Here is a 17266-nt window from a genome sequence, read left to right on the forward strand (position 1 = left end):
GGATTTTCAACTGCAACACTCAGATTGCCCGATTTGTGGTTAAATTGCTGCTGTATTACCCCCTATGCCCCACTAGAGGGCCATGTGCACTTTACGGTCACAGGGAAATGGGTACAAACTGGGAACGCCAAGGATATGTGTGTAAATGGCTGATGCTCATTCTGCCTTTTGTGTCACATTCTGTACTAGGTATGTCAGAGCTATTCTTGCAATAAGAATTCAAAACAAAATACGTTCGGTTTATGATCTACATTAACATGGGGGCATCCTTTAAATCACAAACTGTGATAGAGAATAGCAGCTTTATAGAGGAGACAAAATAGCGGAGGGAGTAAATAGGGGAAGCTACTGCCTAATAAGTATAGAGACCGCATTTTCCCAGCAGGGCGGTGGGGAGGTTAGAGGTACAGTACATTGAGTAGAGCAGAAGGAATTTCAGAGGAGTCTGCCCAGGCAAAGTTCATACGTAATTCTGGGAATGGTTAGAGGTAGAGAGACGTCTAATTTAAGAATCTTACTGTTACAATTAGAGAGCTTAGGACTAATAGCAATATTGCCTCGTAGGAAACGCATCCACAGAGCTCTTTTACTTGAAGTCTCTCCTTCTGGCTGTAGAGAGTGCATGAAGGGCTCTGTTCCTCTTAGGGAGGGGACAGGGTGGGCAGGGGCGAAAAAGGCAGAAGCTCTGTCCATGCCAAGCACTTCTGTCTTGTGGGCTTTGGCGTGCCAGTCTGCAGGGTTCATGTATCCTTGTTAGAAGTATAGCTACACAAGACACTTCCTCGTGAGGCCTGCATCAAGCTAACTCAGCTGTTGAGAATGACCTGTGGTGGGGAGGGAGAACCAGGCTGTGAGCTCAAAATACCCAAATAATAAAATTACCACAAAATCCTGGAAATTGAGCAACTGGGAGGAAAACTTCTGCAGCAAATGAATGCTGTTTAAGTGGCAAATTCACTGGCCGAGGAAATACGGAGTTCTTGGGGGTCTGTTTCCAAGGTAGCCACATGGTGAATAAATGACACCAGGAATACATATACAGATTGACACAGAAGGTATGGCAATATCAGACAGGTAGGTCATTGACACTTGACATTAGGTCATTGATTGCTTGGGACTGGGCATGTGCAGTATTAGTAAAAGGAATGAGAAAAGTGTGCACCAATCAGAGGAATTTGGTGCACAAAGGTTGAGTTGCACCAAGGTGCACAAAGGTCTTGGGAGCACTGTAGCCTATGGATTACTGTGCTGTTCTGAGCTTTACCAGCTCATTAGTAGCATTATACTAGTCTCTTCATGCTTTATGCTCCTTTCAGCTGTTTTCCTTTGTTTTATAAGATTTCCCCATTTCCACAATAGTGGTTTAGTGTTTTAACTGACTATATATTTTAATTGCACTCACAAAACTATGCTAAAAGAACAGTAGGTTTGCAAAGTCAAGTACTCCAAAGTTAGGAAATGCCAGAAATAAGGTTGTCTGTGGAACCCTTGTGCATATGCATTAGGATAAACTCTTTACATAGGAATTATTATTAATGATCAATTATTATCTCTTATATAGTGCTTTTCATCAGCAGATATCAGTAGATTGCATTTCGTAATCTTTAATGTATCTATTCTCACAACATCCCTGTGGGGTATGGAACTAGAATTATCTCCATTGTACAGATGGGAACTGAGGCACAGGAAAGCTAAGGGTCTCGCCCAATGTCACCCAGGAAGTCTGTGGCAGAGCAGGAAATTGAACCCAGGTCTCCCAAGTCCTAGGCCAGTGTGCTAACCACTATTTTTCCCTGTCTCATTCAGTGCGCAGGCTGGACACTGCTCACTGAACGAGCAGCTATTCAATATTTTGTTTTATCTCTTTGGTCAGTGTGTTTTGTCTCCTTGAATTTGTGTGACTTCATTAGATTCACATCCTGCCCCTGCTGAACTGAGAGTGTGTGTGTATAGCAATGGCAGTTGCTTTGTGGTATAGGTGGGGATCTCTTGGTTCTAATTTGTGGTGATTCTCCCCTTTGCACAGGCTCTACTGCCTGAAGATCTATGGCTTGTCATCTCTCTGGCGCCTGTTCCGCGGGAAGAAGTGGAATGTCCTGAGACAGCGGGTGGATTCCTGCTCCTATGACTTGGATCAGGTAGTGGCAGAGCATCAAGGAGGTGCTGTGATAACTCTAGCCACAAAGTCCTGCAGCATGACCTGATCTTGCCTCATTTAATATTGGGATACAGACCACCAACTGCTCAATTATATCCAAAATGAGTACAGCTCTTGGCAAGTTTTCTACATGGCTCCTCAAGCAAATTCTTGGCTACATCTGCTGTACCCCAAATCCATTCCTCCCCATATTCAAGGGAACTGATCCTGTGAGGTGCTGAGCAGTCGTAGCAATGTCAGTGAGAATTGCAGATGCTCACCACCTCTCAGGGTAAGGGTAGAGGAGTGGATGTGTGGGAGGGAGACAATTTAAATAATTATAGTGGTGCCCAGCAGTGTTGCCATAGTAACATGCTTCTTAATGTTTCTATTAAAAGACCCTATTTAATTCACGTTGGGTTGGAGCTTGGCCCACACATTTTCACCAGCATGTAGAAAAAAATTTTCTGGAATATTGTAAATCTGCTTTTTAAACTCTAAAATGCCACAGAAACAACATGAAAGTTGGTCAGAGCCAGGCTTCTCTGGCCTGATTTTAAAAGAATAATTTAAATGGCCCTGAATAAAAAAGCTGCTTGGCACACTATTTTATATTTTCACTTACCTTGAGCTTGAGAATTCCAGGTACAATAATAAACACACTGAGAGAGCGGCTAGCCTCATTACAGCTTCCAATCTTGCGTTTGTAATCTCTGTTAAAGTGCTATTTGGTAGCTTCCAGGACCAGTGTATCTCAGTGAATTGCAACAGATAATCTTAAGCCTCTTATACAAAACTAGAGGAGCTACTTTTTCCTCTTTTCCCCAGTGACAGGAAAATAAGAACATCAGGGTCAGAAAGGCTGTGTGCGCTACAGCAGGGTTCTAGCTCATTGTATATTGATGATAATGGATTTGGCGCTAAGAGCCTCATCCTGCTGACATTGAAACCAGTGGGAGTTTTGTCATTGGCTTCTGTGGGAACAGACTTTCAAAGCACAGACGTGAAAAGACTTTCTGAGATGCTAATACATGATGATTTTGCTAAGTAAAGGTGGGGGATGAGAGAGGAGCCTTTATTTGAAAAAAAAACCCAGCTGTAAACTAGAAGTTGGCTAGGAGTGAGTTATAGTGTATTTCTGGTTATGTACTTAAATCCATGATGTGGATCTGCCTCTGGGGAAGGACCCTCTGGATACTATACTGAAGAAATAGAATCATAGAATATCAGGGTTGGAAGGGACCTCAGGAGGTCATCTAGTCCAACCCCCCACTCAAAGCAGGACCAATCCCCAATTAAATGATCCCACCCAGGGCTTTGTCAAGCCTGACCTTAAAAACTTCTAAGGAAGGAGATTCTACCACCTCCCTAAGTAACGCATTCCAGTGTTTCACCACCCTCCTAGTGAAAAAGTTTTTCTTAATATCCAACCTAAACCTCCCCCACTGCAACTTGAGACCATTACTCCTTGTCCTGTCCTCTTCTACCACTGAGAATAGTCTAGAACCATCCTCTCTGGAACCACCTCTCAGGTAGTTGAAAGCAGCTATCAAATCCCCCCTCATTCTTCTCTTCTGCAGACTAAACAATCCCCGTTCCCTCAGCCTCTCCTCATAAGTCATGTGTTCCAGACCCCTAATCATTTTTGTTGCCCTTCGCTGGACTCTCTCCAATTTATCCACATCCTTCTTGTAGTGTGGGGCCCAAAACTGGACACAGTACTCCAGATGAGGCCTCACCAATGTCGAATAGAGGGGACGATCACGTCCCTCGATCTGCTCGCTATGCTCCTACTTATACATCCCAAAATGCCGTTGGCCTTCTTGGCAACAAGGGCACACTGCTGACTCATATCCAGCTTCTCGTCCACTGTCACCCCTAGGTCCTTTTCCGCCGAACTGCTGCCTAGCCATTCGGTCCCTAGTCTGTAGCTGTGCATTGGGTTCTTCCATCCTAAGTGCAGGACCCTGCACTTATCCTTATTGAACCTCATCAGATTTCTTTTGGCCCAATCCTCCAATTTGTCTAGGTCCCTCTGTGCCCTATCCCTACCCTCCAGCGTATCTACCACTCCTCCCAGTTTAGTATCATCCGCAAATTTGCTGAGAGTGCAATCCACACCATCCTCCAGATCATTTATGAAGATATTGAACAAAACCGGCCCCAGGACCGACCCCTAGGGCACTCCACTTGACACCGGCTGCCAACTAGACATGGAGCCATTGATCACTGCCCGTTGAGCCCGACAATCTAGCCAACTTTCTACCCACCTTATAGTGCATTCATCAAGCCCATACTTCTTTAACTTGCTGACAAGAATACTGTGGGAGACCGTGTCAAAAGCTTTGCTAAAGTCAAGATACAATACATCCACTGCTTTCCCTTCATCCACAGAACCAGTAATCTCATCATAGAAGGCGATTAGATTAGTCAGGCGTGACCTTCCCTTGATGAATCCATGCTGACTGTTCCTGATCACTTTCCTCTCATGTAAGTACTTCAGGATTGATTCTTTGAGGACCTGCTCCATGATTTTTCCGGGGACTGAGGTGAGGCTGACTGGCCTGTAGTTCCCAGGATCCTCCTCCTTCCCTTTTTTAAAGATTGGCACTACATTAGCCTTTTTCCAATCATCCGGGACTTCCCCCGTTCGCCACGAGTTTTCAAAGATAATGGCCAATGGCTCTGCAATCACAGCCGCCAATTCCTTTAGCACTCTCGGATGCAACTCGTCCGGCCCCATGGACTTGTGCACGTCCAGCTTTTCTAAATAGTCCCTAACCACCTCTTTCTCCACAGAGGGCTGGCCATCTATTCCCCATGTTGTGATGCCCAGCGCAGCAGTCTGAGAGCTGACCTTGTTAGTGAAGACAGAGGCAAAAAAAGCATTGAGTACATTAGCTTTTTCCACATCCTCTGTCACTAGGTTGCCTCCCTCATTCATTAAGGGGCCCACACTTTCCTTGGCTTTCTTCTTGTTGCCAACATACCTGAAGAAACCCTTCTTGTTACTCTTGACATCTCTCGCTAGCTGCAGCTCCAGGTGCGATTTGGCCCTCCTGATTTCATTCCTACATGCCCGAGCGATATTTTTATACTCTTCCCTGGTCATATGTCCAACCTTCCACTTCTTGTAAGCTTCTTTTTTATGTTTAAGATCCGCTAGGATTTCACCGTTAAGCCAAGCTGGTCGCCTGCCATATTTACTGTTCTTTCGACACATCGGGATGGTTTGTCTTTGTAACCTCAACAGGGATTCCTTGAAATACAGCCAGCTCTCCTGGACTCCTTTCCCCTTCATGTTAGTCCCCCAGGGGATCCTACCCATCCGTTCCCTGAGGGAGTCGAAGTCTGCTTTCCTGAAGTCCAGGGTCCGTATCCTGCTGCTTACCTTTCTTCCCTGTGTCAGGATCCTGAACTCAACCAACTCATGGTCACTGCCTCCCAGATTCCCATCCACTTTTGCTTCCCCTACAAATTCTTCCCGGTTTGTGAGCAGCAGGTCAAGAAAAGCTCCCCCCCTAGTTGGCTCCTCTAGAACTTGCACCAGGAAATTGTCCCCTACGCTTTCCAAAAGCTTCCTGGATTGTCTATGCACCGCTGTATTGCTCTCCCAGCAGATATCAGGAAAATTAAAGTCACCCATGAGAACCAGGGCGTGCGATCTAGTAGCTTCTGCGAGCTGCCGGAAGAAAGCCTCATCCACCTCATCCCCCTGGTCCGGTGGTCTATAGCAGACTCCCACCACTACATCACTCTTGTTGCTCACACTTCTAAACTTAATCCAGAGACACTCAGGTTTTTCTGCAGTTTCGTACTGGAGCTCTGAGCAGTCATACTGCTCCCTTACATACAGTGCTACTCCCCTACCTTTTCTGCCCTGCCTGTCCTTCCTGAACGTGATGATGCATTATTATCCTGTATCCTCTCTGTTATGGAAAATGTAATCTAAAGCTAAAGAGTCAGTTTGGAGCTATGTTGATATATGCCAGGCATTTATTGGAGGCAGGATCACTGGAAGTATTCCGAGTAATTAAGTATTATTCACCAACAAGATGGGCTCAGAAGCAATGGCGTGGGGAGAGGGGTATTGAGAATCTTCCATATGCCCACAGTCTAACCACTTAATACTATCTAAATTTCTTGTGCCAGTACTCAACTAACAATAGTTTATTGTGTCTTTTTTCCCCAGTTATTCATTGGCACTTTGTTATTTACAATCCTGCTGTTTCTTCTGCCCACAACTGCACTGTATTACTTGGTGTTTACCCTGGTAAGATTCAACCCTTAGAGATGGTCATATCTCATCTACGTATGTGAGTGAAGTATAAAAAAGATTCCTAGTCATTTTCCCCCATCCCCATACAAATATATTCCTATGACTGTCCCAGGAAGGGTTCTTGCCCACAGGCAATGTGGACCAAGCAGATGGAATTCAGGATACACACTTGTGTTTCTCTGAAGGGAATTCCCAGAAAATTAAAGTCATCAGGACAAACTGCTCCACTGTCTTTCCCTGGAGCCATATTTAATCTTTCCCTGCCATTTACTGGGGTGGCTGCACCTCTGGTTTGACCCAGAACTTTTCCATCTGGAAATTAACCTTTTCCATTAAAATCTACTTGGCAAGACTTTTGCGGGGAGGGAATCGGACTCTTTGTCCAATCTGACCAGTCCGATTTGAGACATGGATGCACATTTTTCCGCTAAGAGCTGGAACCTTCACATAATTTTAGCCTCTCTTTTGAAAGGGAGAAGGCTAAAAATAGTACAGGACTCAAATGAGTTTGAGAGAAAAAATGATTGATAGTATGACAAAAGGAGGTGCTCAAATCAGCGACAGTGAGGGGTTGTGTGAGGATACTAAGCAGGGAACTCATTTCTAACTGGCGTGCTCCTGCTTAAATGCTCTATAAAGGGATTCTTCAGTCACCAGCAAGCTATTTCTAGAGACAAGGGTTTGCACCTATTTGCCAGCAGCTTTTAGACAGAGCGAGGGATGCTATTGAAAACAGAAGCCTGAACTCCCCACATCAGCCTTTGATATGCTGGCCCATTATCTGAAAGTAGAGCATACCACATGTTTTTGCCACTGGCACCAAGGTTACTGTTATAGACTTAAGGCAAGATTCTTAAGGAGCCTGACTCTGACAGGGTGGGTGCTTAGCACTTTCTGAAAATCTGACCCCTTGAAGATGCCTTGTGGTGAGCATCCACAACTTGAAGCCCCCCAAATCGCTAGTCCCTTCTGATATTGTTAGCCCAACTGCTTACCTCACTCCTGCCTGTTTACGTAACTAACTGTTTCTTTTTAGCTCCGTCTGCTGGTGGTGGTTGTGCAGGGCCTGATTCATCTGCTCGTGGACCTCATTGACTCTCTGCCTCTTTATTCAGTCATCCTTCGGCTCTGCAGATCCTACAGACTTGCAGGTTGGTCCTACACCACCACGCAGGCTTCTGCATTCACAGTGGTATTGTGAGTGGGCTTGATCTAATGCACAGGTAGCTTATTGCACTGAAAGAGGCAGGGTGCCTGAAAAGTACTCAGGTTCCTAATGCAAAATCCATGCACTTGTCAATACTATTAACCAGTTATCCTGCGACGCCTGATGATAAAGTCAGTGGAAACTAATGTGACGCTAAAGCTGAGTCATAGGCAACATTATAAAGAACACTGAAACAAAAGGTGCCATTCTACTATACAGCTTTTAAATCAGTTCATCTTATTTATAGCAGAATAAGCCAGCTGGGTCAAGTAAACAGGGTCTGGTCCAAACCTCAAATCCTCTGATATTCAGATAAGTTGTTAACTTGTGGTTTTCTCTTTGATTTTCACCCATCCCAATGTGGCTGGGAACCAAGGTATAGATAGACTTCAAGAGAATCTGTTCTTCAGAAAAGTTAGATCCTCAGGTTGCATTGACTTCTGTGGAGTTATACTGATTTGCATTAGCTAAGGATCTGACCTGTGGTTTCTAGCTTAATTTCAGAACTCAAAAACTCTGACAGGTTTCAGAGTACCAGCTGTGTTAGTCTGTATCTGCAAAAAGAAAAGGAGTACTTGTGGCACCTTAGAGACTAACAAATTTATTTGAGCATAAGCTTTCGTCAGCTACAGCTCACTTCATTGGATGCATTCCGATAAGCATCCACCTTTTTGAGGTTAACCTGTCCCCATTTCAAAGTTACTTTCTGCCAAGCCACTATTTGACAGCCATTTTTGGGACCAGGCTAAAGGATTGCACTGAAATGGGGTTAGCTGAAAACAGAGATAGCTCAACCAATTTAAATCAAGCAGGCTAAACCACAGGCCCCAAGCAAGTTTAAGAATATGAAGCACAGAGTTCTAAAAGCAAGAAACAGCGTGAAGAGCTTGATCATCACCGAACCAAGGCCAGTCATCAAATGGGAAGGAAGCCTGAGGCTGATGATAGTGGCCTTTTCTACTGGAGATATGCCAGGTTCAGCTTTGGGAGCAAACGTGGGGAATGCTACCAACAATGTTGCTTTCCAGTACCTGTTGTCAGTAGGTCTCCATGTATTGAGTTGCAGGAAGTTCTTGATCTATAGGAGCTGTCTTTGTGGGACAGGAAATGCAGCTGAAGAAAGTTGTCCAGTAAACTGCAAGTGATTAGCTGGAAGGAAATCATGTTGATATTGATAAATAATAGATAAATAACTTCTCTATGATACCATCCGGCCTTCAAGATGAAGGAAAATGAAAATATATTAGGACCCTTGTTCAGGAGGGACATCATGGGAGGACATCTTTTAGGGTTTCCATGGTCTCTGACCACCCCCAATCCAGAACAGGAACATTTTATCTGAGAGAGGTAGGGAGAGAAAGGATCTGATCAAAATTCAAAGCAGAGATAGCTCTTCAAGATCCAGCATTCTTTCATTTCCTTCCTGCTTGGTTTCTGTCACCAATTACAGAGTCCTATCCCAATGGTATTGCTTTTTTCACCTTGGAAAGATCATGAAGGTTGTTTCAACACTCTGAATTTATTACTTTACTATCACTGAGGATTTAGTGAGGTGTTTAACTGCAGCTCAGTTCAGTCCTGACATCTGGCCTCTGATTTCCTTGGCTTAGACTCTGAATTGACAAAACTCTGGTATTCATGTCACCTAAACAAGTGTAGATGGGTAATGATCAATCCATAGGTTAGGAGTCTATAGATCTTACTCCTTCACATCTAAAGTGAAATGTTTTTATAAAACCACCTGGAAATCTATCAAATCTGTAGTCCTCCAGCCAAGAGAGGTGTACGCCCAGCAGTGACAAAAGAAAGACAGACTGAAGCAAGCTGTCCTGAGTTAGGGTAGATGCACTCTGGGGTTAGAACAGTTTTTCTCTTGAAGGTGGCATTATGTAGTGGGTGAGGCACTGCACTGAGAGACAGGGAAACTGGGTTTTGTTTCTGGCTCGGCAACTGACCTGCTGTGTGACCTTTGGCAAGTTGCTTCATGGTCCAGCCTGGCATTCAGGCAGGAGAAGCTCAAGTGTTCTTGCTCTGCTCGTCCTCTCTGCAGCATTTGATACTATTTGATCATTCCTGTCCCATCTCAAATAAGTTGCTGGCATGAATAGAAGTGCCCTGAAATGGCTCAGATACATCCTGTCAGACTGAATGCAGAACGTCACTATGAGCAACCGTTCTTCCTTCTCCAGAGCCCTCACCTACTAACACCCACAGGGCTCAGTCTTCTACTTGGTATTATTCACCATCTATATGAAACCACTGGGAGCCATTGAGGCAACATGGGCTGAAGTGCCAGCAGATGGCACCCCGTTCTACATCTCCTTTGTGACAAATGTAAACAGCATCATTTCCCAGCTTTCATCAATGACTGACCGGAATAAACACCTGGATGACAAGTTCCTGACTTGAGCTGAACCCAGACAAGACTGAGGTGATGCTGGCTGGCAGAGGGAAGTGCTTCAAAGATCTTGCCTCCTCTATAATGCTCTGCACTGTCAAGGGAATCTGCCTTCAAATTTCTTAAGTCCCCAGCCTTGGGGTCCTTTTGGATTCCTTGGAACTATTGAATGCCTAAGTAGTCATGGTAACAAAAAATGTCCACTACCATCTGTGTCTGGCCAGAAGAGTGTGCTCCATCCTATTGGATAGAGATCTGCCCATAACAATCCATTCATTCATGACCGCCAGGCTTGATTACTGCAACTCATTACATCTGGGAATGAAGCCACAGGCTACAAAATGTGGAAGCCTGTCTACTTAGCAACACAGATCACCAGAACGCATCACCCTGGTGCTTTGCTTTGCGCTGGTTCCCCAATTAATCCAGAATCCAGTTCAAGGTCTCTGTCTTGATATTTAAAGTGCCTCATGGGATTGGCCATTGCTACGTGAGAAATACCTCTCCCTCCATCACCATGACCTTCCACAACATTTACCTTCCACTGGAACAGTGAAACTGTGATCCTATAGGGGAGCCTCATGTGGAGAGTGAATTCCCCATTCTAAGGTCCGGTTGCTATGTAAATTCTGCTTTACACAGGAGCTGGACTTTAGACTAGGGAATTCACTCCGACAAGAGACAAGAATGACCACAGGCCTCACCAGTTGCAGAACTTAAATGTCATACTCCTTTGTCTTAGCTTTCCCTTAATTTCTATACACACACACTAACCTAATCTAAAGATTAAGAAGGGGGAGAGATTATTTTTGTTTTTAAAAAATTTGGGATGCACTTAAATACTACAGTGATGGGGCCATATAAGTACTTATATAAAGGGTTTTATTTCTGATTCTACAGCTGACCTTGGACAAGTCATTTAGCGCTCTGTGCCTCAGTTTCCCCATCTGTAAAAAGGGATAATAATATAGACCTGCTTTGTAGGAGTGTTCTGCAGGAAGTGTTTTGAGAACCTCCAATGAAAGGCCCCTCTATAAAGTGAAAAATACTGTATTCTCCCTCTTTTAAATGTTACGTTAAGCATTGTTATGTAGAATATGTCATAGCTTGGATCCACCATCTTCCCTGTCTGACTTTAAGGTACTGTGGGATTTAGTGAGCCCTGGAGGGAATACAAAAGTGAAAACTGGAGTGGCAGCTGCAGCAGTTAATAGCATGCTGAAAATGTATGAATGCCTTCGTTGTGATCAATAGTCATTGATTTTTTTTGAATTTACTCAAATGTCTTTGTGTCATCCACTATCACAGACCTACCCCCATTTAGTCTGAAAGCAGAAGGGAGACGTATACATGTACAGTAGCCATATGAAAAATGACTAAAGGAGAGTTTTCTGTCTCTCATTTACACGGGGTAGAGCATTCCCCTTTTCTGCTGGAATGCTGGGAGCAAATATAGATCATTATAGTTCCTTTGCCATAATCCCCAGGCTTGCTGTCTTGTGTGACTTTTAGGAAATCCCTTTCAACTCATTGATCCAAGTAGAGAATGGAGATTGTTCTCCTCCATCGTGGTTCTTTGTTTGTTTTTTCAGCTGGCGTGAAGTTCAGAGTCCTTGAACAGAAGGCTGGAAAACCCCTTCGACTCTTAATGCAGGTAAACCACAGGCTGCTTAGTGCTCACAGTTATGTCCTCTGCTATAGGATTGCCAGCAGAACTGTCCCTAGGATTCTGACTCCTTTAGAAAGAGTTCTGATAGCTCTCTCAAGATGGAATTCTAGGGAAAAGCATCTCCAAAGTTTCAGTGGAGTTCTGGGATATAGAGGTGGGGGGAAGTATATTTCACCTTGGTGCTGCAGTCTGTCACTCCTACTTAGTGTGCCTTGCTTTTGTGTTCATCGGGTTAGCTTCTAATGAAGCATTATACGTAAGAAGCAGCGTTCTGTATGTTACAAAATGAAACTTGAATAGTTGTGAGTAATGATGGTCCATCACTTCTGTGATTAGCATTATCTCACTGCTATGTTGTCTGCAGCTGTGCTTTAATAAATGCTGTGCCTTGAGAGAGGCAAAAAAGACTGGCCACACTCAACCAGAGTGGGAAACAGTTAAGGAGAACCAAAACCCAGCTCTAGTAAGAGGGCCTTCCCTTCCAGATGAGCTGAGAAGCGTGAGCTACTTAATGCACCAGTCAGCTTGGTTCATTGTAGACAGGAAAAGAAGGGTGGGTGCCTTGTGAAACTGTTCCAAAGTTTCATCTCGGGATTGCCCTGTGATGCGCTGAGGGGAGGAGTCTCTTCCTTGCTGTCTTTCAAATCTTACATTTTCCACCCTCTAAGGAATAGATGTTCCAGGAAGGCTGTTCTGAAAATGGGCTGACATGGTGGCAGCAGATAATTTCTCATTACAAGTGCAGGAGCAATTGTGGGGCCTCCATTTCCTGATCACTATTTGCAGAGCTAATACATTCTTGCCGTACAGTCTGCTGGTCAGTAGAATAGCAAGAAGCAAGACTTTGACACCAGTGGGCCAGTTTCTTTGCTGCAGCTGAGATCCACTTGTTCCAGTAGAAGGGGGGCCATCGAGAAGTCAAGTACAGCTCATCTATACTTTCACCTGGTTCCACCCCTGCCTTAACTCCTACTTGCATCTCCAAATAGGATAGAGCAGCCTGGAGCTAGTCTGATCTGCACCAGCTGGCAACAGTTCTCCAGGTACCATCCATGAGCTGGGTATAGCAGAACTAGACCATGCTCTGACCATACTGCCTGTTTCCTTTGCTGGGGCCAAGGGATGGCATAAGAGCCAGCTGCTCTGACTATGCCCACAGGGAAAGTGTGCACAGTTTCTGCTCTCTTTGTGCCACTGGAGAGATGCAAGGCAATATGGTGGGGCTGAGGATGTGGCCACAATGATTATAGTGGCATGGTGTCAGAGTAGCAGCCGTGTTAGTCTGTATTCGCAAAAAGAAAAGGAGGACTTGTGGCACCTTAGAGACTAACCAATTTATTTGAGCATGAGCTTTCGTGAGCTACAGCTCACTTCATCGGATGCATTCAGTGGAAAATACAGTGAGGAGATTTATATACACACAGAACATGAAAAAATGGGTGTTATCATACACACTGTAAGGAGAGTGATCACTTAAGATGAGCTATTACCAGCAGGGTGCGGGGGGTGGGAGGGAGAAAACCTTTTGTAGTGATAATCAAGGTGGGCCATTTCCAGCAGTTGACAAGAACGTCTGAGGAATAGTGGGGGGTGGGGTGGGGAATAAACATGGGGAAATAGTTTTCCTTTGTGTAATGACTCATCCACTCCCAGTCTCTATTCAAGCCTGAGTTAATTGTATCCAGTTTGCAAATTAATTCCAATTCAGCAGTCTCTCCTTGGAGTCTGTTCTCTCTGGTCACTTGATCTCTGACCTAAAAGTCGCAATATTACAACAAAAAGACTTCAGAAACAGACTTCAAGGAGAGACTGCTGAATTGGAATTAATTTGCAAACTGGATACAATTAACTAAGGCTTGAATAGGGACTGGGAGTGAATGAGTCATTACACAAAGTAAAACTATTTCCCCATGTTTATTCCCCTCGCCCCACTGTTCCTCAGACGTTCTTGTTAACTGCTGGTAATGGCCCACCTTGATTATCACTACAAAAGGTTTTCTTCCCCCACCCCCTCCTGCTGGTAATAGCTCATCTTAAGTGATCACTCTCCTTACAGTGTGTATGATAACACCCATTTTTTCATGTTCTGTGTGTATATAAATCTCCTCACTGTATTTTCCACTGAATGTATCTGATGAAGTGAGCTGTAGCTCACGAAAGCTTATGCTCAAATAAATTGGTTAGTCTCTAAGGTGCCACAAGTACTCCTTTTCTTGTAGTGGCATGGTGGTGGCTGCTCCAGGTTATAGGGATAAAGGAGTTAGTTGGTGAGTACAATAAGATCTTGATCAATAGGCCCATCACAGAAAGGAATCTTCCTAGTGTGTGGCACCATATATTGTATCAAGAGAGGTTCAGAAGGGCCTGGATACACAGACCCTCTATATCCTGGTCCCTCCCTCAAAGGTCAGCATACAGTAAAGGTGGCTTTCTGTTGCAGTGTGGAGGCAGTAATGCCAGGCAGGCCTGTCTCAGAAATCCGGTGGGCCTTACCACTATCAGATCAGGATTTGCAGCATGAAAATCTGGAAAAGGTCTTTTGACACGGATTAAAATTCACACAGTGATACACTGAGCTCTGTGTAGCAACTCATGCTATTTCTGTCCCCAGCTTCCATGATAGGCTTGCCTTGTGTCACCTCCCCATTATCCCCATGTGCCTTGTTACCCTGCGGAGCGATGCTTCCCCACACCGTGCCAAAGGGGAGGAAGTTTGTGTGTGTGTGTATAATTGTGCGCACATGTACAAAAGATAAGACCTGGATGATTGAAGATTCTCCCTGTCTCTGGGCACTAAGCTGATCTAGGTGACAGCCGATCAGAAACATATGACAATGTCAGGATGAAATAAAAATGATTTGTAGACTGATCTGAATTGGACGGTCTCTGCAGCTGACTTATGAGAATGTTTACTTCCCTTGGGATTCAGCAAACGATTGGTTTTTTATTTTAAAAAAAAAGTTCAGTGTTGTCAGAATGTAGAATCCAAATACAAGTATATTGGTGAGGGCAGGAAGATTCCATTGCTGTTTAATTCACTCCCAAAAGCACTATGCAACTTAGTATTTAAACTGGGTTTTAAAATAATGTGCTCTGTAAACATATCAAAAAATACTCCTGGCTACCAGCTATTGGCTTCCCTGATTTTCATGCAGCCAAGTTTTATAAAAGGGTATCTAGAGGAATTGACTCCTTTACAACTTTGATCCCTCTCTACACATTCACCCAGAAATTTCCTTTTCAAGAACAACCTGTTTGCAAAGGGTTAAGCGAAAGAGGAAGGGAAAAGGGAACGATTCCATTATGAAACAAGGGAGGCATATTTTATCAGTTTATACAGCCTTGAACTACAGAGATTGTATAAAAGGAACTCATGACAGCAACTTCCCTAACAAAACTGTTGTTTTTTTAAATTTAAAACATGACAGTAAGACACTGTGTTGTGCTGTGCTGGGTTGAAAGCCATTTCTTATCTCTCAGTAGGTGAAATTCACTCCTATGCCACCAGTCCTCCACACAGATATACATTTCAACTAAATGGGCATAGGAATATTGTGTCCAAATAGTCAGTGGCCTCACTTCCCTAGCAACAATCCCTTGTCGTCTCCCGCAAATGGACCTGTTTCCATCTAAGATTTAACCGTGTGGATGAAGCTGGGTGACTAGCTAGTAACAAAGTTATTCAAATTTTGTTTCTTTTTCTTTTGGCAGATTCCTTGTGGCCCCGATCTTGAACAAATTGAATCTATTCAGAATTACTCTCCAATAACTTAAGTGATTAATTATTGGTCTGGAGATTGAGAGTATTTGAAATTTGAGCTGCATTAGTTATTTTGGTTAGACAGACAAATCACATAGTATGATTCTGTTCCCTGACTGGATGAGCACAGCTCTTCAATTTCTGCTACAAATGCTCATCTTGACAAATTCAAACCTCGCTTCCTGTGAATCTGCTCAGTATTCACTTAAAATTATTTTTCCATGAACATGTCTGCCAGTGAACTCATTCACTAGCAATTGGTACAAAGCAAATACGAAAGAGATGTGAACCCAGCTGAAGAGAGTTAATTTTAAAATGTTACTGACTAGTCATGTGAAATGTTCTGTGGCATGCATCCAGTTCTAATTGGATTTGAGGTTGAAAAAGGTGGAATAGGTGCTGAGTTTAGTGTATGCGTACGTGGATTGCTGGATTGGTGCCACAGTGCTCAGCCTCTTGCAGAATTGAGCCAATAATTAATCTTACTGGTATATTCCACAGAGTGCTGTAAAAATGTGTCCCCAAAAGAGTATTCTATTGAATGCCATGTCTGTGGACATGGTTACAGTACAGTTTCATTGTGTCAGATTGATGAAACCTTAGTAGTGCTCTAAAACCAGGCTTATGACTTGGGCTGTGCCTCTGTTTCCCTATCTGTAACATGAGGGTAACAATTCCTTCCCCACAGAGAGATTGTGAGGCTAAATTCATTTGAGATCTGCAGATGGAAAGTGCTATAGAAGAAAAAAGAATTCTTACATAGCCAACAAACTCTTGTAACCCATTTGTGTGCAGCAGTATAGCTGGGAGATTCTAATAGAGCATTAATGTGATTGTACAAAGGCAGAAAGAATTGCACACGCACACACACGCACCCTTACTCTCCTCATTGTTCACACCATCACCTGTTTTCATTGCCATTGTCCCTCTTCCTTCTCTACTTCCAGATAAATCCTCTGTCCTATGGCAGCGTGGTGCAGACGTACAGGCTCCCAACCTATGCTTGTTACCCTAAGGATTCCTGGAGCTCTCTGTGCAAGAAGCTGTTTGTTGGAGAGCTGATCTACCCTTGGAAGCATAAAGGGGAGAAGCAGGACTAAAGGGAAGCAAATGAGCCAGGCCTGAAAGAATGAGCCAAAAACCACCATTCAAACCCACTCACGGCTCCCAGGCCCAGTGAGCCTGGACCCAGCAGCTGCTAGCTGGGACAATACTGTCAAATCCTCTGCTGAGACTTTGGTAATGTGCGAGGAGGGGCTTCATTTTAAATGGGAGTGTTTTTATATAATCTCCTTCAACTTTCCCCCTCCTATATGGCCCCATCCAGCTGACTTGGTTTCCAGGCTGTTCTCTGTTAATGAAGTGTTATTCCACCCTAGATTACACTGTTCCTGCCTGGCAGCACTAGGGGCCAGAGGTTTAACCCTTCAGTACCTCTCCACAGCAGCATACCATGTAAGCCAGGGAATAGCTCCTGATCGGCCTGATGGTCTGTTAGTCTTTCTATGTAAGTTCATGGGGCCATATTAAAGCTGCCCTGGGACCTGGGGGTGATTAAAGCCAAAACGCTGAGGTGGATTATTACATCCAGGTATTCTGGACCTTTCAAATTTGTGTGTTCAAGCCAATTCATCAAATCCATGCTCCCAAACTGGATGGTCAGCTTGGAAACAGTACTGGTATGTAGCCCATTGTTTTGTCCCATTGCTTTTTCTTTGGTAGTAGAATTGGCTTTATCCCACTGCAGCACCACAGCAAGGGTGAGCATAGAAAAAAATGTAGCATGGAGGCCAGAAAACACACACTGCTCTGGGAC

The 17266-nt window shown here is 44.1% G+C and overlaps 1 protein-coding gene across 4 annotated transcripts in view; it reads left to right on the forward strand.

The window, feature by feature from the left end:
- Positions 1-17040, forward strand: part of PIGQ (phosphatidylinositol glycan anchor biosynthesis class Q) — a 43275-nt gene extending 26235 nt beyond the window's left edge. For 3 of the 4 annotated variants that reach the window (XM_073362864.1, XM_073362862.1, XM_073362865.1), the window contains 5 exons: positions 2027-2138; positions 6330-6410; positions 7453-7567; positions 11614-11675; positions 16398-17040. In XM_073362864.1, the coding sequence (XP_073218965.1) occupies positions 2027-2138; positions 6330-6410; positions 7453-7567; positions 11614-11675; positions 16398-16550 (523 nt within the window). In that variant the 3' untranslated portion in view covers positions 16551-17040. The remainder of the gene's footprint in view (positions 1-2026; positions 2139-6329; positions 6411-7452; positions 7568-11613; positions 11676-16397) is intronic. The other variant, XM_073362863.1, reaches the window with a different exon arrangement.
- Positions 17041-17266: the final 226 nt, after the last annotated feature.

This window comes from Lepidochelys kempii, chromosome 10 (genome assembly GCF_965140265.1).
Source record: "Lepidochelys kempii isolate rLepKem1 chromosome 10, rLepKem1.hap2, whole genome shotgun sequence".
Lineage (NCBI taxonomy): Eukaryota > Metazoa > Chordata > Testudines > Cheloniidae > Lepidochelys > Lepidochelys kempii.